Source organism: Vulpes vulpes, chromosome 1, assembly GCF_048418805.1.
Source record: "Vulpes vulpes isolate BD-2025 chromosome 1, VulVul3, whole genome shotgun sequence".
In the NCBI taxonomy this organism is placed as follows: domain Eukaryota; kingdom Metazoa; phylum Chordata; class Mammalia; order Carnivora; family Canidae; genus Vulpes; species Vulpes vulpes.
Window position 1 is genome coordinate 200,613,652 of NC_132780.1, and position 27,901 is coordinate 200,641,552.

The 27,901-nt window shown below is 48.6% G+C and overlaps 2 protein-coding genes across 7 annotated transcripts in view; one reads left to right on the forward strand and one right to left on the reverse strand.

The window, feature by feature from the left end:
* Positions 1-8,864: 8,864 nt before the first annotated feature.
* Positions 8,865-22,567, reverse strand: DYNLT2 (dynein light chain Tctex-type 2). The gene is made up of 4 exons (XM_026005857.2): positions 22,340-22,567; positions 13,769-13,975; positions 10,874-11,032; positions 8,865-9,138 (listed from the first exon to the last, which is right to left on the reverse strand). The coding sequence occupies exons 1-4, from the start codon at positions 22,451-22,453 to the stop codon at positions 9,028-9,030; spliced, it is 591 nt and encodes a 196-aa protein (XP_025861642.2). The 5' UTR covers positions 22,454-22,567; the 3' UTR covers positions 8,865-9,027.
* A 34-nt stretch (positions 22,568-22,601) lies between these two features.
* ERMARD (ER membrane associated RNA degradation) overlaps positions 22,602-27,901 on the forward strand; it is a 28,447-nt gene continuing 23,147 nt past the window's right edge. For 2 of the 6 annotated variants that reach the window (XM_026005841.2, XM_026005842.2), the window contains exons 1-3: positions 22,618-23,243; positions 25,083-25,251; positions 26,678-26,817. In XM_026005841.2, the coding sequence (XP_025861626.2) occupies positions 25,083-25,251; positions 26,678-26,817 (309 nt within the window). In that variant the 5' untranslated portion in view covers positions 22,618-23,243. Of the gene's footprint in view, positions 23,244-25,082; positions 25,252-26,677; positions 26,818-27,901 lie in introns of all 6 variants that reach the window. The other 4 variants (XM_072739464.1, XM_026005843.2, XM_072739476.1 and 1 more) reach the window with 4 other exon arrangements.

Genomic DNA, 27,901 nt, shown 5'->3' on the forward strand with positions numbered 1-27,901 from the left:
CGGCCCTCAGCCGCCCGGCCCTCAGCCCCGCCGCCGGCCCTCAGCCTCCCGGCCCTCAGCCGCCCGGCCCTCAGCCCCGCCGCCGGCCCTCAGCCGCCCGGCCCTCAGCCCCCGCCACCCGGCCCTCAGCCTCCCGGCCCTCAGCCCCGCCGCCGGCCCTCAGCCTCCCGGCCCTCAGCCCCCGCCACCCGGCCCTCAGCCCCGCCGCCCGCCGCCCGGCCCTCAGCCGCTCCCGCCCCGCCGCCCGGCCCCGCGCCCCGCGCCGTCCTCCGGCCGCCGCCGCCGCCACCCCACCTCCCGGCCCGCCGCAGCCCGGCGCGCTCCGCGGCCCCACCTCCCGCCGTCCCTCAGCCCCCAGCCCCGCCCCGGCCCGCCGCCACTTGGCGCGCTCGCAGCCGCCCCCTCCCCGCGCCCCCGGCCCGGCCCCGCCGCGCGTCAGCCCTCTCCTCCCACCGCGCCCGCGCCGCCCCGCCCCCGCCCCGGGGTCCCCGCCGCCCCCTCCCCCGCCCCTCCCCAAGCCCCGGGCCCCCGCCCCCTTCTCCCGAGGGTCTCCGCCGACACGCCCTCCGTCCAGGGCCCGCCCCCCGCCCGGGGGTCCCCGCGACCCGGCGCCGCCCGGAGCGCCCTGCGGCGGGGGCCTGTCGCGGCGCCGGCCCATTCCCTCGCGCTCGGCCGGGCCCCCGCCCCTCGGGCGCCTTTGTTCTCCGCGGCTCCCGAGCCACCTGCCGGGGAGCGAGCGCGCGCCGACGACGCCCCGGGCTCCCCCGGGAGGTTGGGGCGGGGCACCCCGCCGCCCGCCGCCCGACGGTGTGACCGGGCTGGGAGCAGCCCGCGCGCGGGGAATGTGCGCGGAACGTGCTCCGTGCGGCCGCCCGCGACCCCCTGGGGGGCGGCCCGGCGCCCTGCCGACCCCCGCGGCCCCGGGCTGCACGGCGCGGGCGGCCAGTCCCCCCTCCTCACCGCCAGGGGCGCAGGACGACGGTCGCCCGTGCGGGACCCGACCTGAGGGCACGAGTTTTATTGGAGCCGGACTCGTAGTCCTCGTTCCCAGGCTGCACCCCCACGCGTGAGGAGGGGCCTTCGAAGACCCGGCCCCTCGCTGCGACAGGAGGGCGCGGCCCGACGTGACCTCTGGCCCCGAGATGGGGGCGCGGGGCCTGGCCTCACGGCGGCCCGCGCGCCTTCCCTTGCGTTGCTCTTGCTTACGCTCAGCCCGCGAACGTTCGCCTGGACGGGACGGGCGACAGCAAGGGACACTCCCCCTGGCAGCAGCTCAGAAACGCCGCGGCGGGAGACTCGCCCGGGCGCCTGCCGCCTCCGCTGTCGCTCACCTCCGTGAGCCCGGCCGCCGTTTCCCTACTCACGGGAGGAAACGGCCTGAGTCCGCCAAAAGGAAACCAACAAGATTCTCTTAACCGACCGGGCCCCGCGCAGATTCCCTGGACGAGTTTCCCACCGGGTACACGCATGTGCTCTCGACGAGGCTGACTGTGACGCATGTGCGGTGACCGAACACACACGGCCACTCGTCCCGGGCTACTCCCCCTGCGCAGGCCGTCTCCGGGCCGGACACAAGTTTAAGACTCTTCGTTCCAAGCCAACAGACACTGGCTGAGCCTTTCAACGATCAAGGCACGACGCCGTCAAGGGGGCACTCTGTGGGCTACAGTCCCTGCCCAGGGGTCGTTGCAACACCAAAAGCATATGATGCAATTGGGTAAATGTGTTTAGAGGCAGGTTAGGGGCCCCGGGGGCTGGGCGGCTGAGCATCTGCCTTGGGCTCGGCGTGACCCCAGGGTCCGGGATAGAGTCCCGAGTCCACGGCAGGCTCCCTGTGAGGAGCCTGTTTCTCCTTCCGCCTCTCTCTGTCTCTCTGTGTCTCCCATGAATAAATAAATAAAATCTTTAAAAATAAAAAGGCAATTTAGGTGGGAAAAATTTACTTGCAAGTACAGTCAGATTTTAAAGTTGACCTAGAACTGGAAAGTATCTTAAGAGACTGATAGGAAAATTACAGGTAAATGTCCAACTGGAAGTGGAAAAAGGATTTCAAGCCTGAAAAAGACTGAGAGGTGGAAAAGTAGGAAGCATAATTAGGCACATCGGCTATTCCACTGTGGCTTGAGGATAGGGTAAATGAAGGCAGATTCCAGGAGTTGGGGGTGAGATATACAGGGCGGTGGTACGATGCAATGGGGAGAACAAAGATCAAGAGTTAGGATTTTGGGGGCTCCTGAGTGGCTCAGTCGCCTGAGCATCCAACTTGCTCTTTCTTTCTTTTTCTTTCTTTCTTTCTTTCTTTCTTTCTTTCTTTCTTTCTTTCTCCTTTCTTTCAGGATCATATCCATTTATTCATGAGAGACACAGAGAGAGGCAGAGGGAGAAGCAAGCTTCCCGTGGGGACCCCAATGTGGGACTCGATCCTGGAACTCCAGGATGAGGCCCTGAGCCGAAGGCAGATACTCAACCACTAAGCCACCCCGGTGTCCCAGCTTCCAACTCTTGATCTCAGGATGGTGAGATGGAGCTCTGTGTAGGGCTCTGTACTCAGTGTGGCACCTACTTAGTCTCCCTCAGCCTCTGCTCCCCCACCCCCCTCAAGTCTCTCTTAAAAAAAAAACAGTTGAGATACTTGGGTGGCTCAGTGGTTGAGCATCTGCTCAGGTCGTGATCCCAGTCCAGGGATGGAGTCCTGCATTGGGTTCTCTGTGAGGAGCCTGCTTCTCCCTCTGCCTCTGTCTCTGCCTCTCTCCGTGTCTCTCATGAATAAATAAATAAAATCTTTAAAAAATAAAAAATAAAAAGTTAAGATTATGATCAGTACCAACTGTGCCACTTGATAGCCATGTGATCCATAATCGGTAAATTTTTAATCTCTGAAACTCCATTTCCTCGTTTGTAGGATTAAAATAACAATGTCCATCCGATTATTTCACAAATATTTTGTGGAAAGCTACTATGAAGTAAGAATTATGTTAGGTGATAGAAGGAAGAATTCATCAAGCACTACCTTACTACGTGCTAGGTTGGAAATGGGTAGGAAAGGAGCAGAACACTAAGTGGCAGCTATCGTAAACTGAGAGCATAGAGTGTTTCTAAAAGGGACTGGTCAACTACGTCAATTGAGAAGTTCAATAAGATGAGGACAGAAAAATGTCTTTAGCAATCCGGGGGTAATTAGCAAACTTAATCATTTTGAGGTGTTTCATAGGAATGGCAGCTTCAAAAGCTAGACTGAAGTCCCTTGAGGAGGGAACAAGAGGCCAGGATGTCAAGTGGTTTGTGCCAGGTACCAAGTACCGGAGAAGGAAGGTAGCTTGGGAGGTGGGTTGCTGTCTTTAGGGTGGGACACAGGTCAGGGAGCTTGAATGCTGAAGAGGGGGAGGCGAGGCGCATCATGGTGCAGGAGCAGGGGGAGGCAGTTCTTGGAAGACCATGAACCGGTGCAGGCGCAGGGCAAATCCTGACAGCAAGAAGCACCTTCCATCCACTGTGACAAGACAGAAAACTGAACATGGCTGCAGATGCAAGTAGGATTTGAGTCTTGGTAGAGGAAGACTTGATTTTCCTCTGATACTTCTTTTCCTGAATGAAATAGGCGGTGAAACTACCCATGAGAAGTGAGGAGAGGAGGGGAATAAGGAGGTAGGAGTGGAGGTAGGAGAGGAAAGTTGCTAGGATGCCAAGCGGTTTGCCTGCTACAGATTTGTGGTGGACACCTCCAAGGGAAACCAGTTGGGCCGGTTCTTGCATGCTCTCTGTCAGATTTAGCTACTTGAATTCAGGCTATGAATATGCATTTCCTTCAGAAAGGGGTTTTCCCAGATGAGTAAGAGAGGGAAAGGAATTTGTGTGTGTGTGTGTTTTTAAGATTTTCTTTATTCATTCATGAGAGACACAGAGAGAGAGGCAGAGACCCAGGCAGAGGGAGAAGCAGGCTCCCTTCAGGGAGCCCGATGGGGACTCGATCCCAGGGTCACGACCTGAGCCAGAGGAAGGCCCTCAACCACTGAGCCACCCAGGGGCCCCGAATTTGCATATGTTATAAGGGAGCAATTATAACGATGGGCTCTTAAACAGCGGAGAAGGGAGTCGAATGGAGATTTCAGTGAGATTCTACAGGTGCTGAGCGCTAAGGACAGGAAATGATTGCATAAAAAGTAACCTGCTTGAGTCCAAGATTTCAGAGGTCACACTAATATTGATGATGGCAAAGTCTACAGGATGCACCAAGGAGTAGATGACCAAGGTGGGCTAGAAGAAAACATCACCAGATGTGAGTTGGTCAAGGAATCAGGAAGCTAGAGTACAGACTTCCTAGTTTTCATGAGAGCACAGGACTGTAAAAATGACACAGAAGCTGAAACCATGCAAAGTGATCTTATTTATTTATTTATTTATTTGCAAAGTGATCTTAGTAGAGAAAAACTAATTGCCCAATGACTTTACAAAAACTTTTGGTAAAACATTTACAACTTCCTTACTGCCAATTATAAACGAGAATTTTTAAATTGTAAAACTAATATTTAGTACACTGTAATTTAAAACAAGAAACACCGAGAATTAGTGCTTTATTTCTTTGTAAAATGTTTACCAAGGGTAGTTTGAACAGCATTTGCCTTTTCTGTGCCTTGATAAATTGTCATACTCCTTCCAACACTTTGTTTTGCATTTTCAGTGTTGTAAAATATCTCCGAGTGTCTCTAAAGTGAAGTAACAATCAGTGCGGCTTCCTGGGGACATCTTTATCCTTTGTCACAACCACCTGCTCTAAGGGTTCTGTGCAATCCGGGTGGAGCTTTCCCAGCAGCACCCCGGGCCGGCGCAGCAGCTGAACCAGCAGGGCGCAACGCTAACCAACTCTGTGGGCCTCCAAAAGGACGCAACCTGACTTTACTGCAGTGAAAGCTTTTCAGTCTCTCTGTGATTACAGCTTCCTTTTGACGGGACAACGTCAACACTTAGCCCAAATGCCAGCTGGACCCACTGGAATGTTATTATTATTAGAGTCTTCTATCCTGAGTGCAAGGAAGTCTTCACCACAGCACTTTTCTGTTCCTAGAGCAGTTTAACCTAAAAGACAGTGATCCAGTGTTACCAGACTTAGATCTCATCCTCTCGGCTTTACTCATCACTTTCAAATTTCCTAATCAGGTCCAATTTCGTTTTCAGCCCCTCATTTCTTATTTCTTTGACGCACTTTCAACTGTTTGGAAATGTTGTTAAACAAAATTCTAATGTAAAATGAAATTTTCTTTTGATGGTCCCCTTCTGTAAAACGTCCGTCATGTGGGTCTGTCACTGGGAGACAAGGAGGCACTGTGCCGTGGCCCGAAGCGCTGACTAGCTGGGGAGCAGTGACCAGTCCCTGATGAGCCTTGCGCGGGGGACCAGGACGCAGGTCGGCCACCTGCACCTGTGCTGCGCAGGCTGGGCACTGGCGGGAGATCTGGGGGTTGTGCTTCCTCCGTCAGTGTCAGTGCCGCAGGGTCATTGACGTCTGCGCCCGGCCACTGGCGGGGTGGGGTTCCTTACCTGGACTGTGGCGATCAGAGTCGGGCTTCCCAGCACCAGGCTGCAGGGGACTGCCTTACCGCAGGCCATCTGTGTGGACAGCGACGTCCCGCAGAGCGGGCTCGGGGCAGTGGAGAGGAGGGGGGACTCCCCCGCTCACATCCTCAAGGTAGAAAAGGAGCAAGGCGGGCCGCGGGCAGCGGCGGTGCAGGCGGAGAGGCCGCGTGGGTAGCTCCCCCTGCCCCTGGCACCCAGGCGTTAGGCCTGGACAGGAAGGCAGCTTTCACTCGAGGGGCGACGGTGGGGCTGAACCCTCCTGGACAGAGCCGCCAGGGTGGCCCAGCTGTGCCCTTCTGGAGCCCGGCCCCGCACCATTACCTGGGCTCTTGGGCCTACCCGGCTTGCTGGGCCCTGGAGATGGGACGATGGCTGACGCCATCTGAGCCCTTGTCGCAGCCTCCAGGGCGGACAGAGCAGGTGGGAAGGAAGGTGGGGCAGTGGAGACCGGTGCATCACCCCCGCCGGAGACACGCTTTGCTTCTGTCCGGGAGTCCCCTTGACAAGTCATTTCCGCTCACGCTGGCCTTGGCCTTTTATCTATTTGTTTATAGTTTTGGGTTTTCTGTCTTCCCCTCCTTTGGAGGCTGCTCTGCACATGCCCTCCTGTCACACGGGTCTCCGCCTTGGGAGCAAGAGCAAGGCAGGCCCTAGTTAAGGGAAGACTCCAAACCCCGCTGGAGTCCTGAGTTGTTCCCGGAGCCTGTTCGGTGGAGGCCGGAGAAGCTGGCAGTGGGCAGTGGGGTCGGGTCACGCTGCTCCCTGACCAGACCGTGTCCGATGCTCCGGCTGGGGTGCCAGGAGGGGCCTGGGGCTCGGGCTGCGTCCTTCTGTGGCCTCCTGCGTCCTTCTGCGGCCTCCTGCGTCCTTCTGCGGCCTCCTGCATCCTCCTGCGGCCTCCTGCGGCCTGCTGCTGCCTCCTGCGGCCTCCTGTGGCCTCCTGCTGCCTCCTGCGGCCTCCTGCGGCCTCCTGCTGCCTCCTGCGGCCTCCTGCGGCCTGCTGCTGCCTCCTGTGGCCTCCTGCTGCCTCCTGCGGCCTCCTGCGGCCTGCTGCTGCCTCCTGCGGCCTGCTGCTGCCTGCTGCTGCCTCCTGCGGCCTCCTGCAGCCTCCTGCAGCCTGCTGCTGCCTCCTGCGGCCTCCTGCGGCCTCCTGCGGCCTCCTGAGGCCTCCTGCGGCCTCCTGCGGCCTGCTGCTGCCTCCTGCGGCCTCCTGCTGCCTGCTGCTGCCTCCTGCGGCCTCCTGCAGCCTCCTGCGGCCTCCTGCTGCCTGCTGCTGCCTCCTGTGGCCTCCTGCAGCCTCCTGCAGCCTGCTGCTGCCTCCTGCGGCCTCCTGCGGCCTCCTGCAGCCTCCTGCGGCCTCCTGAGGCCTCCTGCGGCCTCCTGCGGCCTGCTGCTGCCTCCTGCGGCCTCCTGCTGCCTGCTGCTGCCTCCTGCGGCCTCCTGCTGCCTGCTGCTGCCTCCTGTGGCCTCCTGCAGCCTCCTGCAGCCTGCTGCTGCCTGCTGCTGCCTCCTGCGGCCTCCTGCAGCCTCCTGCGGCCTCCTGAGGCCTCCTGCGGCCTCCTGCGGCCTGCTGCTGCCTCCTGCGGCCTCCTGCTGCCTCCTGCGGCCTCCTGCGGCCTGCTGCAGCCTGCTGTGGCCTCCTGCTGCCTCCTGCGGCCTCCTGCGGCCTCCTGTGGCCTCCTGCTGCCTCCTGCGGCCTGCTGTGGCCTCCTGCGGCCTGCTGCCAGCGGCCCGGGCACAGGCCTGGCTGACCCGAGGGCCGCGCGACGGAAGGACAAAGGAGGGCAGCAGAGCCGCGCACAGGCCCGGGGCCCCCGAGGAGTCGCACCCGCCGGTGGGCAGAGGAGCCCAGCTCAGAAGGCCGCGGAGAGCCGAGGAGAGCCGAGGAGAGCCGAGGAGAGCCGCGGAGAGCCGCCCCGCCACCGCCCGCGGGAAGCCGAGGATCCCCAGGCTCTCGCGGCGACGCAAGCCCTTGGCGGCGGATGGACTCGGCACGTGGCACCTCCCGGGACTCGGCGCCCCCGGGGGCGGCTCCCCCCCTCCCCCCAAGGGCCGGGGCTGCGGAAGGGGAGGCGGTTAGTTGGCCGCGGGCGGGGAAGGGGGAGCGAGGGCAGAGCGGAGGGGACCCCGAGGCCCAGTGCGGGGGCGGCAGGTCACGGCGCGGGAAGGCCCGGGGCTCCACGGAGGCCGCCGAGCCTGGTTACTCATCACCCCATGAGGTGAGTCACACCCTGGCCTCAGGAGGAAGGTAGGATCCCACTGTACAAACAGCCCCTGAGGCCGTGAGCTTTACCCCCAGGGGATCCGGCAAGTCAGGAAGGTCGCGCCTCACCGAGCACGGGCTGGTCATCACTTTGTGGCCCCGGTTCACGGCTGTGAACTCCCATAGTGAAGGCGATTTAGGCGACAAAGATCATGTCTGCGCTGTGGGGCCCAGAACTGCTGGTCCTGGATCATCCGACTCATTACGACACGTTAGTGAGAAGAACACTCTCCTCTACCTTTCAACCTCCCAGTGTTGGCTGTTTTTACCATCCTTTAAGTTGGACAAGGTTTTTCAAGCTCCAGTTACGACCCTGCAAGTCACATGACCACAGGCCGGTCGCCTCCTCCAAGCCCACCCCCCCTTCCCTGCTGGAAGAGCTCTGAAGGTGGGGTGTGCTCCGGCCACGCGGCCCTGTGCTCCCAGGGGGATGCAGCCCCAGCCCCAAGGAGCCAACCATGACCCGTCTATTCATAGACAGGAACATGGTTAAATTATATCAAGTTAAACAAATGTATGTAAAAGTCTGGGGGAGAGGGGAAGACAGAAAAAACCTGGGTCCTTGGCCGAATGCCTGGAAAATAAAATTTTCCTTTTTTTAAGAACTGGATTAGGTTTTTCAGTTCTTGCATCTAAAAAGAGCTTAACTGACAGATTAACAAAAAGAATGAACACACTTAAGCATTTTGATTGGTTAGGAATGTGTTAAATACATAAATATCTTTCTTTCAAACTTGGTAATTTCTTGCCTACAATGTATTAAAATACCATTCAAAAATACAACTGCCTTTAGAAGTTCTCCAATATCTGTTTTAACATTTAATGTGATACTTTACAAGGCTGTCATAATTGCTACATTTCCTGTAGCAAATTCTAATTGTCTCAAATCTAAAAAGAATAAATAATTTCCCTATATTAGAATCTACTTAGAAGTATTTATATACTCATACCTGTCTATCCCCGTATGTATAATTCATACTTTTATACTTTGGGGTAATAGAACTTTAATAAATATGATAACAAGTAAGTATGAAGGTAAAAATCTGGCCTTGTTTGTTGTTACAAGAATACAAGTTGAAGCTTCAACTGGAGGCAAAAGTATAGCTAATCAAAGCTACTGTGAAGTTGGCAAATCTTCAAAGTCACATATCTCGGAGAAGGTGAGAAGCAAGCACTCCCGTACATGTAATGAGCTATTCACAATAGAGAGCAAACACCAGGGCCAAGGCAACATACGTTTCCGTTTCATGTTTTGCCCCAACCCAGCTGTCCCATGCAACATCCCAGATCCATCTGCTGGCGACCTGTGACACACAAATTTCAAAAGACCTACTTTAGGTAGAACATGTTAAGAAGTAATCGTCAAGTTTATACGGTATCTTAGATAGTGGTATTTTGAAAGTAATTTGTCCAATTTCCCTTTTCCAGAAGGGGCCCCTCTTCTCTTCCTGGAGTGGTCCTTATCTGACATGGAGACTGGACCTTAGCAGAACATCTGGTTGGGGGATGAAAGCCCTCTGTAACTGGGTTAAGAGTTCTGCATACATATAACTCTGCTGTGTTATAGTTCATGGTATGGAATTTTCCTTTCCATCCTTAAGGTATTTTCAAGGGAACGTTTATTAGAACATTATTTTGAAATAAAGAAATGGCATTGATTATACAAGCAGGCTGTTAGAGAAAATTCTAAATCTTTTGCTTTGCTCACAAAGCCACACGATTTGACTACAGCCTACTTTTCCGTGGTGGATGCACATGGCCACAAACCTTTCATGGCTTCTATATCTCCACCCCTTGAGTATGAATTAACCTTGGGACTTGCTCTGAGCAAAAAAATGTGACATGGTGTAACTTCCAAGCAAGGCTGTCAGAGGTCGTCTGCTCCCACCTGCTCAGAACATCTCCCACATAAGGAAACCCACTCAGCCAGTACGGTACCGTTATGCAATATACATCCTACCCGTGTCCGCTACCCAAAGCACACAGGTTATTAACCAAGCACACAGGGCCCCCACGGCCTTGGCGTCTTTGCTCTCCCGTGTTCTCTGGGGGCAGGTCTCCAGCACAGCTGGTTTCTTCTTGATGTTCAGCTTACCAGAGGGCCTTTCCCATCTCCAGACAGTCCCAGCAGTCATTCTGCCACTCTGGCACATTGTCCTACCTTACCCTCCTCTGTGGAGCACCTGCCACCAACTAGATCTATGTGCCAGTGCTCTCTTCTCCAGGATCCAAGGCACCTCTGTGTCACTGACTCTCATGTGGCTACAACTCCTCTGCCTGCTTCCACATGCACGTCACTTATCCACAAAGACTGCAAACTGTGTCCAGCTGCCACACATTCATGGACAGCTCACAAGAACCTCATGTGGCCTAGTGGTGGGCAATCATATTTGTAAATGACAACAATCCCCTTGCTGCTTACTGAGGACTCTGTGCCAGAGACCACGTAGAGGGCTTTCTTACCATCTCATTTGATCCTCAGGGCAGCTGCAGCCAGAGTCACCATCCCCATCTTACAGATGAAAAGAGCAATTAGGCCCAGGCTGCAGGCTCTGACTGCAGCTGCCAGTGTTTGTATCTAGGCCAACCAGACTCGAACACTGGGCTGTCCCACCATCCACCCTATCCCATTTCTTAAACTCCGACCTGCGTTGTTTTCTGCCCTCAAGTATGGTAAAAAATCCTGGGGAATCATGGCCTGCGTCTCCCCATTTTCTGTCTTTTTCTCAGTACCTAATTCCCATTAGTCCTCAAAATAAATTTACTTGTTAATTATCAAATGACATTAAATTGTCAAAATTAGTATGATCAAGGAACAGGATAGCTACAGTTTAATAAATTATCAGTAGAAAATCGCCATCTCTGGGTTAGTACTTTTCAAATAATAGGTAGTGAAGGAAGACAGAGCTAACAAAATTGTCATTTGTCAGAGAGGCACCTTAGAACCTTGAAGTGCCCTGCAGGTGGATGGCACAGGAAGGGTCAGAGGGGGTAACTCAGAGAACTGGCTGATAGATGCTGGGTCAGAGTGGTACTCACATTTATTGCCTGACCAGTCTTTTGAATAAATAATACTTTTATAATGAACTTGTAACGGTGGTACCCAAATTCTTTCACTGCTGACAAGATGCGGTCTGCTAATTCAAGTGACAAATGAGAGAAGACTTTATCATCATATTTGACATCCTTAAGACTCTCCTTTAAAAGAACAGGGAAAACATTTTAATTTTCAAACCAAATATTTTCTACATAAAAACTCAAGAAAACATGTGTCTAAATAATACATATAACTTAAAAAAAATACATGCATTCCCAACCAAATAACATTAAATGACTGTTTTACCAATCGATTTCAATAATAATGTTGAATAAAGTTTATTTTGGCTTTTAGCTACATTCAGTTTCTCTTCATTACCAACCCTTAACCTGTAAGTTTTCCTTAACTAGATCACCCCATCATACAGCTGTTAGGGAGACATGGGAATTTTAAAAGAATGCTTCTGGGGATTCTTAAGTAGATGAAGGAAATTTTTCTATAATTTCCATATTAGCTAAAACTCAGACTTGAGTTTTCCTAAAGCCTGAATTTCCTGGACAGGAGTTTGTATCATGTGACTCCTGTCTTCCCCAGTCTTCCTGAATTAAGCCACTTCTCTAGCCCTCTCCCCATGGCTTTGCACTCTACTGCTCTCTCTCAGGTCTCCAGGTGGACGCCGAGGAGATCCCAGGTTTTCCACCACATCGGCTGTGCATTAATTACAGCTGGGGAGACACATGTGCGTTATGAAGTACGAAGCTTTCCCACAGCCCATAAGCAGACTGGGCCACCTAGTGAGCTAGCCAACTGCAAGTGCCTTTGACTGACCTGGGCAGTGATGAATGAACCATGGTTCTGGGTCCTGTGATAACAAAGGAGCTCCTACTAGCTAATTATATAGGCATGTAACAACAAATATGTTGCTCTTTTTTTGTTTGTTTGTTTCCCTTCTAGAATGGTGCTGGATCTAAAACTCTGTCTAGAAGCATTTGTTTCCCTCATGCATTGGCTGTGGTTCATCATCTTTCAGGCACTTAGCAACATCTATTCTCTCTTCTGAATCTGCCTAACAGACCTCAGGTTTCCCCCACTTGCTCTTTTTTTTTTTTTTTTTTTTAAGATTTATTTATTCATGAAAGACGCAGAGAGAGAGAGTTAGAGACATAGGTAGAGGGAGAAGCAGGCTCCATGCAGGAAGCCCGATGTGAGACCCGATCTCGGAACTCTGGGATTATACCCCCTGCCAAAGGCAGACGCTTAACCACTGAGCCACCCAGGGGGCCTACCCCCACCTGCTCTTATTTAACAAACAATGAGTGCTTGTTATAGGAAGATTCCCACAAGCCCCAGCAGTGTATACTATTTCTCTAGAACTATGTTGAATGTTTTGTGAACCCAAGGGAAAAGCCCTGCCCTCTTGATGACCTCTAGTTATCCACCTTCATATCCAATCAGCTGTTCCAGGCCCCGTCTTGCTCAACACAATTCTGTAAATTGTGGCATGTAAATACAATTTGAAATCCTATTATGTTCAATAAATCTGAACTCAGTCTATGTGGTAAGGCCAAGCAAGAGACACACCAAAATGTATACTCTCATGTCACATTATGTCTGCTGTTAATGTTTAGATAAGAAGGTAATCAGTAATTACTGTATTAAATTGAGTTGACATTCTTTTTTTTTTTTTTTAAGGTATTTTTTATTTATTTATTTATGATAGTCACAGAGAGAGAGAGAGAGAGAGAGGCAGAGACACAGGCAGAGGGAGAAGCAGGCTCCATGCACAGGGAGCCCGATGTGGGACTCAATCCCGGGTCTCCAGGATCGCGCCCTGGGCCAAAGGCAGGCGCCAAACCGCTGCGCCACCCAGGGATCCTTTTTTTTTTTTTTTTTTTGAGTTGACATTCTTTATTTCCTTAAGTCATACTATCATTGCCAAATATCATCCAACAATTAATAGTTCAGCTTAGAAATGTACCTGTCTATGGTAGTCGAGGGAGGCTAGAGTAGCCCTCTTAAATATTCTTCTGTATTAATAAAAGTTAATTCATTTAGATAATTAACTTTGATATGATTAAAAAGGTATTAATCATTTATACAAAATAAATTAAATAGATACTTTATTCCCAACAGCTAGCTCACATCAGTTGTTACTGAGGGAATTCACCTTGTGAACTGACAGAAGAGGTAAGTTTGAAACAAGGAACATATGTCGGGTAGACTCAGGCTTGGTGGAGTCCCTGAGGGGAATCCAGCCATCAGAAAATTTTGCCTGGGTGCCTGGTGCCCAGAAATGGGAGACCACAGACGACAAGGGGATTCCTCAAACTTTCTATAAAAATTTTAAAAGATTTGGTCCTTTATTACGATAGATGGAATTCTTTCTGTCTGAACAACAGAGCCCTCAGATACCAACACTCATTTAAATAATGCTGGTATTAATATTAGTATTACAGTATTATTTTATAAAATTGAAGAAGCTTTTTTGGACTAGCCTGGAAACAACCGCCTTAAATGACCTTTAGATTCCAGTCAGTTTAAAAAAAGGGAACCTGTGCGTGTGTTGGCAGCCACTTGTCCTTAGACGTTTTAGTGTACAGGAACCAACTGTTCATACCCATTTACAGATTCAGTGTGTCTTGTTTAACTCATTTCTCCAAATATGGGAAAACATGAAACCAGAGGGATAAATAATTTATGGATAATTAAAAGTTGAAATAACAAGAGTTAAATCTAGCTCACAGCATCGATGTGAAGATTCTTGAGTATGACTACAAAATACTGTCATTTTCAGAAATAAGTGCTGCAAAAAAAATCAAATATACACCATAGATCTTAAAAAAGTTTATCAACCCCCAAAGCTAAGATACTGCTGTCATATGTATTTATCAACCTACCTTTAATATCTGCTGGACTTTAGTTTCTACTGAATGAGCTTGGAATTTTTTCAATGGTTCCATCCTATATGAATTAGCAAACTTCAGTTTTGCCAGGACACTCTTCCATTCTTTACCTAGATCAGCAATTGATTCATCAAATGGAGGCTCTACATACTGAACATCATGAAATGATTCTCTCAGTCTGTCTCTTAAAATCTGTGCATACTGGAAGAGCAGGGAAGGAGAAGAGAGAGAGATTACTTTTTTAATCGTACAATGAAATTTAAGATTTAAGAACCCTGGCATAATGGGACAAAATTGGCACAAAGTTTGGAATTCCATTCTACTTGACTTCTGTGATAAAGGAGTTGCTGAATCCTAGATTCACTGATTCACTCCTAGCTATCAGTTGGTTTAAAGAAAAAAAAAAAAAAGGATCTAACTAGCTAGCTATCATCTATTTATCTATAAACACAAATTTGCATACGTATATTTAAAATATCCATGGAAGATACAAAAGAACCAGAAACAAGACAGGCCTCCAGAGAGAACAATTGGGGGAGGGGGGGGCTAGGAGACAGGCATGTTAAGAAAACTTTCTGGTTCTCTACCCTGAGGTTATGAAAATATTATCCTTCATAGTCTTACAATTTTAATTTACTTTTACTTGTCTTCAAATAAATACCATTATTTATGTAAGTCTTTACATAACATTTACATAAATAAGTTTTAAGTTGAAAAGATAACAAAAGTGTATTGATTGGGGGATCCCTGGGTGGTGCAGCGGTTTGGCGCCTGCCTTTGGCCCAGGGCGCGATCCTGGAGACCCGGGATCAAATCCCACGTCAGGCTCCCGGTGCATGGAGCCTGCTTCTCCCTCTGCCTATGTCTCTGCCTCTCTCTCTGTGTGTGACTATCATAAAAAAAAAAAAAAAAAGTGTATTGATTTGGTACAGACATCATTCTGCTTTTGACATTCAACATTCATTCTCTGCCATTCAACACTCCTTAAAGAAAAGGAGTTTACTGGTGCCTAATATGGTCCAGATAAATGGTCTAGGCTCTGAAGTTACAGTGGTGAGCTTCATTGTAGTAGTCAGGGCTCTCTCTCTCTGTGATGACTATCATAAATAAATAAATAAAAAATTAAAAAAAAAAAGGAAAATTGAGTAAGTGAATTTAAATAGTAGCAATTGCTATAAAAATAAAATTATATGACTTGGTAGAACTCATTGTAATTTAGACCGAACAATCAGAGAAGGCCTCTCTGAATGAAGTTAGGCTTGGGCTGAAGCCCAAAAAGAACAAAGGCTTTATGGCAAACTGTTCTAGAAGCAGGTTTGCAGTCAGTGTGAGTCCAGGGTTCTGAGTGACGCAGAGTGGTGACATTTGATTTGCTACTATTTTCCTGAGAATTTTTGCATCTACATTCATCAGGTTTATTGACCTGTAGTTCTCTTTTCTTTGGTGTCCTTGTACAGTTTTGGTGTCCAAGTAATGTCAACCTCATATAATTAGTTTGGAAGTTATAGAAGAAGTTCCTCTTCTATTCTTTTGAAGAGTTTGAGAAAGATTGGTATTAATCCTTCTTTGAATGTTTAATAGAATTCACCAGTGAAGCCATCTGGTCCTGGACTATTGTTTGTTGGGAGGTTTTTGATTGCTGATTTGATCTCCTTACTACTAATTGGTCTGTTCAACTTCTCTATTTTAGGAATTTACACATTTTTTCTGAGCTGTCCAAATTTTTGGCATATAATTGCTAGTAATCTCTTATGATCCTTTGTATGTCTATGGTATCAGTTGCAATGTCTTTTCTTTCATGTGTTTTTCTTCTTTCATTTCTGGTTTTATTTGAGCCCTCTCCTTTTCCTTGGTGAAATCTAGATAAAAGTTTGTCAATTTTGTTTATCTTTTCAATGAACCAGCTCTTAATTTCACTCTCATTCCTGGTATTGAGAATTGATCTTTTTCTTTTCCTGATTAGTCTCGCTTCGGGAAGGGCTGGCAAACTTTCTCTGTAAAGAGCCAGCTAGTAAATATTTTAGACACTGCGGACCAACTGTGGTAATTGCACTGCTTCTTCTCCTCCAACTCTCCTTTTGTCCTCTTCTTTCACCATCTCCATCTATCTTTTTAAAATAACCCTTTAAAAATATACAAACCATTCTTAGCTCATAGACTGTGCAAAGATAGGCAGCAAGCCACATTTGACCCACAGGCTGCTGTTTGCCAACTCTTAGGTGGGAAGTTTATCAACTTTATCTTTCCAAAATATCTTTGGTTTCATTAATCTTGTTTTTCAGTTCACTATTTAATTGACTTTCACTCTTGTTTTTATTACCTCCTTCCTTTTGCTTACTTTGCATTTAGATGGTTCTTTTTCTAATTTGAACTGATAGTTGAAATATTGATTCAAAATGTTTCTAATATAGATGTTTAGGGCTATAAATTTCCCCACCTACTTCAATAGCTATTACCTATAGTTTTTGAAATATATATTCATTTTCAGTTGAAAATATTTTCTCTTTTACTTTATCTCAAGTTATTCAGAACTGTCATTTAATTTTCAATTTGTACTTTTCTATATATTTTTCTGTTAATGATTTTTAATTTATTCCATTATGGCCAAAGAACATATTTTGTATGATCTAAATACTTTTAAAGTTATTGGGACTTGTTCTATGTCCCAGGACATAATCTTAGTGATGCTTCATGTGCACTTCTAAAGAACATTTATTCAGCTGTGGTTGCATGGAGTATGCAATAAAAGTGCACTAGTTCAAGTTAATTATTGTTCACATATTTTATGTCTTTATTAGATTTTTGTCTATTCTATAAATTATCGATATAGAGATGTATTGAAATTTCCTTTTTTTTTTAATGTATTTTTTTAACATTTATTTTTATTTTTATTTATTTATGATAGTCATCAGAGAGAGAGAGGCAGAGACACAGGCAGAGGGAGAAGCAGGCTCCATGCACCGGGAGCCCGACGTGGGATTCGATCCCGGGTCTCCAGGATCGCGCCCTGGGCCAAAGGCAGGCGCTAAACCGCTGCGCCACCCAGGGTTCCCTGTATTGAAATTTCCAACTGTAATTATGGATGTCTATTTCTGTAAGAACACATGAAGTTTTTGTGTCCTGTATTTCAAAGCTCTGGCTTTAGGTACATAAACAGGATTGTTGGGCCTTTCTGATAAATTGACTTAGTATTATTAAATGACTCTCTTTATCTAATATTGTTTAGGGGGGATCCCTGGGTGGCGCAGCGGTTTGGCGCCTGCCTTTGGCCCAGGGCGCGATCCTGGAGACCCGGGATCGAATCCCACGTCGGGCTCCCGGTGCATGGGGCCTGCTTCTCCCTCTGCCTGTGTCTCTGCCTCTCTCTCTCTCTCTCTCTGTGTGACTATCATAGATAAATAAAAATTAAAAAAAATATTGTTTAGGAATGTATCTTGTTTTATACTAATGTATGTACTCCAGCTTCCTATTAGTGATCACATGGTAGATCTTTTCCCATTTATGTTTAATGTAATTGTCATGATTGTGTTTAAATCCTTCATATTTTTTGTTTTCTATTTGTCACATGTGTTCTTTGTTCCTTTTATCCAATTTTTTAAAAAATATTTTATTTATTTATTCATGAGAGACAGAGAGAGAGAGAGGCAGAGACACGGGCAGAGGGAGAAGCAGGCTCCCTGCGGGAGCCCGATGTGGGACTTGATCCCAGGACCCCGGGGTCATGCCCTAAGCCAAAGGCAGATGCTCAACCACTGAGCCATCCAGGTGCCCCACCAGCGTTTTGATATGTCCTCATATGGTCATCCCTCTGTTTGTCCTGTCTGTGTTCTAATCTCCCGTCATGTTAGATTAGGTCCACCCTAACAACCCCGTTTTTTAAAGGATACTTAAAAAGTCTTTATACTTGGAGATAAACTTTTGTATAAGAGAATTTTAAAAAGAAATGAGAAGTTTAAAAGTGCTCTTTTAAATAGTTTTTATAAATTAAAAAAAATAATTTACTGGTTAATGTATAATCCATATAAGTCATTCTTCTTTTTAAGTTTTTTTTTTTTTAATTCTGTGTAGTTAACATACAGTGTTATATTAGTTTCAGGGGTACAATATAGTGACTCAACACTTTTGTAGATGACTCAGTGCTCATCATGATATGTGTAATCCTAATCCCCATCACCTATTTCTCCCATCATTCCACCCACTACCCTGCTGGTGATCACCAGTGGGTTCTCTATACTTAAGAGTCTGTTTCTTGGTTCCTAATGACTCCATTTTAACTTAATTATCTCTTTAAAGGTTCTGTCTGCAGGAGCCCCTGGGTGGCTCAGTCGTTGAACTTCTGCCTTTGGCTCAGGTCATGATCCCTGGGTCCCGGGATCAAATCCCATCTCGGGCTCCTTGCAGAGACCCTGCTTCTCCCTCTGCCTGTGTCTCTGCCTCTCTCTCTCTGTGTGTGTCTCTCATGAATAAATAAATAAAATCTTTAAAAAATAAATAAAGGCTCTGTCTCCAAATACAGTCACATCCTGAGGTACCAGGGATTAGGACTTCAACATAGGCATTTTGAGGGGGCATGATGAGACATAATAGTCTGCCCTCTGATCCCCCAAACTTATTTCCATCTCACATGCAAAATATTTTCAATAGTTTCTGGTAGGAGTTACTCCATGTTGTCTGCTAGTTGAAGTCCATCAAAACTCTGTTTTATTCACCAGACTGCATTATGTTTTAGTTAGAGAAAAGAGGTATTATTTGCTCCTTAAACCTCTTAAAAACAAACTTTATTATGTTCTATTCAGAGAATGCCTCTCTAGAGTAATTGCCATCTCCCCCCCCGCCCCCCACACACAATATACTCAAGGGATACAGCTACAATGTATTTGTAACTACAGTGGCTTCCAACTCTAATGAGTCCCTTGGGGATAGAGCATGCATGCATGGTTTGAAAATAACAGATTCTAACATACTGAAACCTCACAACTCTACCATTTCTTCCTTATATATAATTTTGATCTTCTTTTTAAGAATTATTTATTTATTAATGAGACACACATAGAGAGACACACGTAGACACACACAGAGAGAGGCAGAGACACAGGCAGAGGGAGAAGCAGGCTCCATGCAGGAAGCCCAACGTGGACTCGATCCCAGGTCTCCAGAATTACTACCTGAGCCGAAGGCAGGTGTCCAACTGCTGAGTTACCCAGGCATCCCATAATTTTGGCCTTTTGATTCAGTTTTCCTTTTATTCATTATTTTATCTCTTCATTACAGAAAAATCTAATTACTTCTAAAAATTAGGAATGTCTTAAATATGATCAACTTTTTAAAAGATTTTTTAAAATTTATTCATGAGAGACAGAGAGAGAGGCAGAGACACAGGCAGAGGGAGAAGCAGACTCCCTAGGAGGAGCCCGATGTGGGACTGGATCCCAGGACCCCTGGATTGTGATCTGAGCCAAAGGCAAACCCTCAACCACTGAGCCACCCAGGTGCCTCTGATCAACATTTTCACATCTACTAAAATAACCTGACTTTATTTTTTTATTTATTATTTTTTAATAACCTGACTTTAACCCAGTGATATAGCATTTCCTCATGTTGAGCCTGCTTATAATCCTAAAATAAATGGAATTCAGTTATAAGATGCCACTATATTAGTAACAATTATTATTATATTAATATACTAATTAAAGGCTATTTGGAGTGCCTGAGTAGCTCGATTGGTTAACCATCTACCTTCATCTCATGTCATGATCCCAGGGTCCTGGGATCAAGCCCCAAGTCAGGCTCCCTGCTCAGTGGGGAGTCTGCTTTTCCCTCTCTCTCTGCCCCTTCCCTCAGTTCATGCACACACACACTCTGTCTTAAATAAATTTTGAAAAATCTAATTAAAGGCTGTTTGCTTGTATTTAAGATTTTAAAATGTATGTACACAAGTGAAACTAAGCAAGTCTTCAATTTTTTGGTCATCTGTTTAAGGTTTTGGGATCTTTGGTGAGAGTTTACAGAATGGGAGAGAAGGTTAAAGAACCAGACACAACGCACATCAGTATTCTGTCCCCAATTTGAATTTATCTCAATCATTTTATTACAGTATTCCATGAAGTGTTCATCTAATTAGCCATATTTGGTTCTCATCTATAACACAAAGAGAGTGATAGTTCATCAAAACTCTATCCAATGAGGAATGGATTAATCCTCCAAAAGAAAATGGAGACGTTATTACTAGAAGAAGAAAAAAATGGATACAGCTTATATAACATTAAAATACATTTATATTGATTAAATTGTGTGATGTATCTTCACGTTTCCAATGAACACAGGAATTGTCTACTACCCAAAAGTTAGAAATTACACATCAGTGCACTTACTGTCCTCAGGTACATTTAGTGAGCATATGTGGCATACATTCTCAGTTTCCTCACAATTTCTGGTCTATTAAAATTTCTGACTCCTAGAAGCCTAGGTCTTTAAGACAGCCCTATCAAATAAGCAACAATGACCTTGGTCCATGTCCCTTTACTCCCAGGCTTTGGTCTACATAACATCTATCTCTATCTCTATCTCTCTATATCTGTATATATATCTTTTAGGATTCAGTCTTACTCATTTTTCAAGACCACTTCTGACCTTTAGCAGGCAGTAATTCCTAAAAGTCACCTTTGTCTGCCTCAAAATACAGAAATTTTTCTTTGTTGCTAGTGATCTATGTATGAGACAGATTTATTACCAGGCAACACCATTGATCCTTGAGCTCGAAGGTCAGGGGCACTGACCACTGCCTCCAGTAAAAAAAAAAAAAGAAAAAGAAAAAATCTCTAACTTTTGACTCCTCCGAAACTTAATGTATTGTCTACTGCTGACCAGAAGCCTTGCCAATAATACAAACAGCTAGTTAACACACGTTATATAGTATATTCTTACAATAAGGTCAGCTAGAGAAATGTTTTTCCAAATTGTTACAAATACCCCTCAAATTTTTAAACTTATTTATTGAAAAAATCTGTAAATAGATCCGTGTGGTTGGAGTTCATGTTGCTCATGGGCCAAACTGCCCAGCTCAGCTTTTGGGAGCATGAAACTCCAGCTCCAACAGAGTAAGGTTTCTGGCCTCGCTCTCCTCGTGCTCTTCATTTTGTGAACTTGCTTTATTTTTCCTCCTCTCATCTGTTTTTCCCTTTGTAAAATGGTGTCACTAGAACCTAAATTGTTGGGACGCCTGAGTGGCTCAGCGGGTGTCTGCCTTTGGCTCAGGTCACAATCCTGGGTCCGAGGATCGAGGATCGAGTCCCCGCATCCGGCTCCCCGCAGAGAGCACGCTTCTCCCTCTGCCTGTGTCTCTGCCCCCCTCTCTCTTGTCTCTCGGGAATAAATAATATAATATTTAAAAATAAAAAGAACCTAAAATATTGCTGTGATATGTTCTGATTCCTGTTTCATTACTTGAAATATTTAGGCTCTGCTCTCCTTCAGCCTGGAGTATGGGTCCCATGAAGTAGGTGGGAAAGGAAACCATGGGAGGAGCAGGCCAGGCGCCCCGCGGTGGGGAGGGGGCCAGTCTCCCTCTGACCTTATGGTTCCGTCCCTTTGAACAAATTCCTTCCTCACTTAATGTCTCAGCAAGAGGAGGAGTCTCGACTGCAGTCATGGTTTCCGGACTAGGATCCCACACAAATCCTGGTGTCATCCCACCCGGGAAAGTGAGTGGCATCCCCCATTAATTCCAGACAGTAAGTCCTGCATTTATTTTTATCTCCTGCAGGTCCCTCAAATACGGGGACTGCAGCTGCTTCTGAAAGCTCCACATATCGGACGCTTGTCCTTGAAACGCAGCACGTGTGCACTGCTGTCCACGCCTGCGCGGGTCGTCAGGAGCGCAAGGCTCGGGTCGTGGCACGCGGTCCTGGTGATGGCAGGAGGCCCCGTCAGGGGCGCGAGGTCCCGTCAGGAGCGTGGGTCTGCCCCGTCAGGGGCGCAAGATCCCGTCAGGGGCACGAGGCCCCGTCAGGAGCGCAAGGTCCCGTCAGGAGTGCGAGGTCCCGTCAGGAGCATGAGGCCCGTGGGAGCACGAGGCCCGTGGGGAGCGCGAGGTCCCATCAGGAGCGTGGGTCTGCCCCGTCAGGAGCACGAGGACCGTCAGGACCACGAGGCCCCGTCAGGACCACGAGGCCCGTCAGGAGCACGAGGCCCCGTCAGGAGCATGAGGCCCGTCGGGAGCACGAGGTCCCGTCAGGAGCGTGGGTCTGCCCCGTCAGGAGCACGAGGCCCGTCAGGAGCATGAGGCCCCGTCAGGAGCGTGGGTCTGCCCCGTCAGGAGCACGAGGCCCGTGGGGAGCACGAGGTCCCGTCAGGAGTGTGAGGCCCGGTCAGGAGCGCGAGGCCCCGTCGGGAGCACGAGGCCTGGTCACAGGACGAGGCCCCGTCGGGAGCACGAGGCCCGTCAGGAGCGTGGGTCTGCCCCGTCAGGAGCACGAGGCCCGTCGGGAGCACGAGGCCCCCCCGGCGCGCGCTGGGGGCACGAGGGCAGCGGCCGCTCACCGACGCCCTCCCCGCCCCCGCACTCACTGCCTCCTTCTCGAACATGCTGGGCCTCCTCTCCTTCCGAGGCTGCGGCGGCGTCAGCGGCGGCTGAGGGGCCGGGCTCGAGGCCGGCTTCCCGCCCCGCCCGCGCCTGTCCATGTCCCGCCTCTCGCCGCCCGCCCAGCGGCCCGCCTCCACCCGCCCCTAACGTCCGGGCCGCTTCCCGCGAGAGCTCAAGTGCGGGCCCCCAGGGGGGCGGGGCGAGGCGCGCGTCATCCCTCCGCGCCGGCCGCCAGGAACCGGAAGTGACGGCGGCGGGCGGCGGGGGTCGGGGCTGCGCCCGAGCGCGGCCGGCGCGACACCGGCTGGAGGAGACGCAGCGCCCGCGCCGCCGCGGAAGCGGGTGGTCCGGCAGGCGCGGGTCTGCGGCTGCGCAGAAGCCGGTCCTGCCCCGAGGCTGCCCCCGGATCGCGCCTGCGGCGCTGTTCCCCGCCCCCCGAGGACGAGCGTCCGGCGTGGGCGTGCGGACTGAGGCGCGGGGCTCCGTGTCCTCGTGCTCCGGGGGGCGGGTCCCCTGCGTCGTGCACTGAGCGGGCTGAAGCTCCGTGGTCGTGACCCCCGCGCGGGAAGAGGGACGTTTCTAGGCCACTTGGGGAGCAAAACCACATCACGGGCTCGGGCCGTAGGTCGGACGAGACGGGGTTGCCTCTCGTTCCATCTCCTTTCTGCCCTCACGCGGTCGAACGGAAGCCCTGGGCCGCTCTGCGTCGGAGCCTTCAAGCCCTCTCCGTGCTGCCCCCTGGCAGCTAACGCGGAGGCTCGGCGGACGGGCCCTGGAAGCAGGGGGTGCCCCGGTCAGGGAAGGGCCCAGAGGGCGGCGCCTCCGCGCAGGTCACTAGCAGCACCGCGCGCGGTCCCGGACGGGACACTGACGCACGGAGGAGGAAAGGTGAGGGCGGGCGCAGGGGCACACGGGGGGGCGGGTGCACACGGGGGCGCGCAGGTGCACACGGGGGGGTCGGTCGGGTGCACACGGGGGGGCGGGTCACACGGGGGGACGCGCAGGTGCACACGGGGGGCGGGTGCACAGGGGGACGCGCAGGTGCACACGGGGGGGCGGGTGCACACGGGGGGGCGGGTGCACACGGAGGTGCGCAGGTGCACACGGGGGGGGGGGGCAGGTGTACACGGGCAGGCTGGCGGGTTCCTGGCTCCCAGACGGAGGATGCAGGAAATACACCAGTGGCAGCGCTGCAGCTTATCTAGGATTTCTGTGTGCCAGGGGCTCGTGGTGTCCCCGGGGGACCTGACCTTGGTGCCCCAGGATCTCCCAGTTTGGTGAAGGCTGAGCAGCAACTCTATCGGTGGGGCAAACACAACCAAAAAAAAAAAAAAAAAAAAGACATTTCTTGAAGCCTCTGTTGCCATATCCAGGGGCTGCAGTAGTAGAATAGATGGGCTTTTGTGCAGAAAGAGATCTGCCTGCCACCTGTCCCTCCAGAACCACAGCTCCTTGCTTTAGAGTTCAATGCTTTTTAAAAATGCAAGGAGTCCCTTTTTATTATCAAAGTAGCCCTTTGGGGTTATGTTTCTGTATCCCTTGGAGGACAAACCACACTAGTTTCTAAAGGGAGAGAATTGTTACAAGAGAATAAGGAGCAGCGTGTACAGGTAATGTGGAGGGGCTGCTGCAGGAAGCGGACCCTAGCTGTAGGACTGAGAACCAGGTCCCGTGTTGTTGGAACCTGGATCTCTAAGGAGGAGGTGGCTATGTGGCTGGGCCTGGCATTTCTGGGAGGCAGACGTTTGAAGGGCAGGCACTGGACAGCTGGTGGGGAGGACGCGGGGCCTGCAGCTGCTGGGAAAACTGTGGCCTGGACTCAGCTACTGTGCTTGGAGGCTCTGCTGCTGCCAGGGAGGAGCTCGAGGAACAGAAGGTGGGGAGGAAGGCCAGGCTGCAGCGTGGGGTTGTAGGGTCACAGCATCACTGGTTATTCGGTGCACGTTTCTGGGGCAATACCTGCATTGCTTGGGTCTGTGGAAGAAGGGTTGACAGCAGGGCTGAGTGAGGAGTGAGGCTTCTAGGGGATGGGAGGAGTGGATGGTGGCACGGAGATACTGAGTGGGGTGCAAAAACTCTAAGTGGCCAGCTTCCAAAATAGGAACTGCTGGGGCTTAATCCGTAATGTTAAAGCAGACTCCCCTTGACTTGATCAGATGAAGACCCCATAAGTTTAGTCCCAGAGAGTGACTCCTTTGCAGGTTTATAAGATGATGTTAGTGTGATGTGGGGATAATTCTGAGGATTTGGGTATTATTGAATCCTTCACATGGAAGCAGTGTGGCACTTCTGACACCACATAAAGAATCAGAAGTATGCTTTTTATTGACATTTTAGTTCATGATGCTTGATTTTCTGCTTTTCCATTCCACATTTAAAAAAATAACTCATTTTGATAGCTTTGAGACAGTACAGGAACACTGGAAGGAACGATGCACTATCTGTAAGACGTGCCAAGCTTCTGTAAACTCCTAACAGATCTTATTAATAATTTCACATCTTTAACATTTATTTGAAAAAGTTTCTGTAAACTATCTGTAATTAATATTTAATCACAGTATTTTGAACACAGCTCTCATGGTAGTTAGGAAGTGTGTTAGCAGTAGCTATACCCGAGTATATTCTGTCCTAAAGATGAAACAGGACTTTCTTATGACTTGAATATATAATTGATACCCCTCTGTTTTTATTTCTTTTAAATAGTGTCTTCTATGTTTTATATTTCAGATGCTGATAGAGGATCCAATTACCACTTGTCTTTCTCCCTCTGTCTATGATATGATCTGTAAACTCGGGTTTGAAGTCAAAGAAAGTTGTGATATCAACAGCATTGTGACTCAGAGGGGTGAAGTATGCTGGCAGACAATCACAGCCTGTGTGGTTTATACAGAATCAGGTCTGTATGTTCTCTGCACCCCAAGCATCTGTCTGCCTGTTCCGTTTAAAATGTGTCTTGACTGAGGGAACCTGGCTGGCTCAGCGGTTGAGCGTCTGCCTTTGGCCCAGGGCGTGATCCTGGGGTCCTGGGATCGAGTCCCACATCGGGCTCCGGCATGGAGCTTGCTTCTCCCTCTGCCTGTGTCTCTGCCTCTCTCTCTGTGTGTCTCTCATGAATAAATAAATACAATTTTTAAAAATAAATAAAATATTTTGACTAAAATTTTCCTTTCTGACCATTGCTTCTCTTAGTTCTAGGTTGTTGTAATACAGACCTAGCTCAGAAGAGGAGGAGGATCAGGTGACAAGGGAGGGACTGAGGCCGGGGAAGCCATGTGTAGGAGGGCTGCAGGTGGCTCCGTCTCACTCTTGCTCTAGGCTGGCAGTCCAGGTGGGAGACAGAAGAAAGTAGGAATCCAATGAATTCAGGGTAGGAAATGACCACTAATATACTGTACAGCTGTTGTAAATATTCCAGGCATTATTGTACATTTTTTAGAGCAGGGATGTGGATTGAGAAATTTAGTAATAGTTATAAAAGTTACAGACGAATGTGGTCTGGCCCAGCGATTTCATCCCAGGGATTTATGAGACTGGCACACTTAGAGGTGTGAAATGAAAGAGCGTTTGGGTAATGCTACTCTTGGTGCCATTTTGTAGGCAAAAATGAAAAAAAAAAAAAAAAGCCCAAAACATTGGAAACAGCAAAATATACAGCAGTAGGGGAACGGTAGAGTAAATATGAACGTCATGTGGTTGTGGGAAAGAATGAGCCCATCTCTCAGAGCCACGTGGCTAAGTGAAAAAATTGGAACAGCATATGTAATTGTATTTACTTGTATGCACATGAATATTTCTAAATATGCCCGAGGAATTGATAACAGCAGTTGCTATAGGAAAGAGAACTGGATGGCCAAGGGAGACCTTCACATTTGCATATGTTTTGGGTGTGAACTGTGTGAATGTTCAGTTTCAAATTTATCAGAAAATTAAAATTCAAATGTTTTAAAATAATTGTCATTGAAATCTTACCGTCTAACAATATCAAGTATAAAGAATCAGGTTAAAATACATATACAGTATAAACCTGAGTTTGTATAAACTAATGAACAAGTAAAGAAAACATTTTCTCTTGATTAACCTTTTTGGATTTTCCAAACCCTACTGACGTGTATATTTTTTCTTTATCATCAGATAAGCACCATGTAATTTACTTCCAACAATATCTGAGTATCCAACAATATCTTTACTGTAATTTCAACAATAAACCTGTTGTTGATTTTGTGGAAACTTCATAATTAAAGTACTTTTTCTTTGATGCTTTAGGCATTTTCATCCCATGATAGGGAGCTATGGCACTAACACTTGTCCTCTTACCCCTGAAGCGCAGAGTCTGGATTACCGGGGAAGCGTGATGCTGCTGGGCCCCGTGTGTGCGGCTGTCCACTCACACTTGTTATCTCTGACCAAGGGGCAGTTTGAAATTCGATACATGCCGTGGCTGCAGTGGACAGCTTTTCCAGAGGTTTGGCTTGTGAACAACCTTTAGAAATAAAAGACCCTGCAAAGTCCGCTTTGAGGCCCTCAGTACCTGCTAATCTTAAAGGGTCTCCTCCATCCACTAAGGCCTCCACCTGTGAAATGGCTCAGGTTGCGAGGGAAACGGACTGTTACGCAGCCTCCATGGCCTGAGCTGGGAAACAATCTTGGAGCAAAGGAAGGTTTTTGCTGCACTGTCCAAACTGGAGGTTGGGGAGGTAGCTAGGTGTGTGGGCACTGGCTCGGGGACAGATGAGAACGTGCTGCTCCAGAGAAAAGCAGAGACGTTATGGACAGACAGAAAGGTGTTCTTGAGATGGTGGGACGAGGAAATGAGGTGGGGAGCTTGGCTTGTGGAGGGCAAATGGGGACCGGGGAGGAGTAGCAGCGTGAGGCCACCTAAGCTGGTTGGTCGGTCGGTGCACTTGGCGCATTTAATGACCACAATAGAGCAGTAACCATACACGCTCTAACTCTAAAATACTTTGAATTTCCTGACATGGAGAAGAAGGGTCATCGCTTCTCCCCTTGTAATGGCTCTCAGGACTGCCTCACACTTATCTACTTCTACGAGCTAATCAAAATTGGAAACAAGATTTAGGTCAAGATATTTGACAAAATATTTAGGTCAAAATATATATGGTTATGTCAGATTTATTGCTTTCAATAAATCTAATGAAAAAAATTTTAAAGGAAGAAAAAACTTTCAAAATTCCTTAGATATTAAACATTTTTAAAATTCTATATGTACTGTTAGAGTTGAGTTTTGAACCACACGGGGGTTAAGGATGCCCACCCCCTTGCAGTCAGAAATCTGCATGTAAGTTTTGACTCCTGCAGAGCTGAACGGCTAAGAGCCTAGTCTTGACCACAAGCCTAACGTAGGCAGTCCATTAACGTGTGTTTTGTATGTCTGATGTTTTATATACTATATTTTGACGATAAAGTTAGAGAAAAGTCATTAAGAAAATCATAAGGAAGAGAAAAATACGATACTGTACTCTATTTACAGAAAAAATTCACATATAAGCCGACCTGTGGAGTTCAAACCCGTGTTCAGGGGTCAACTG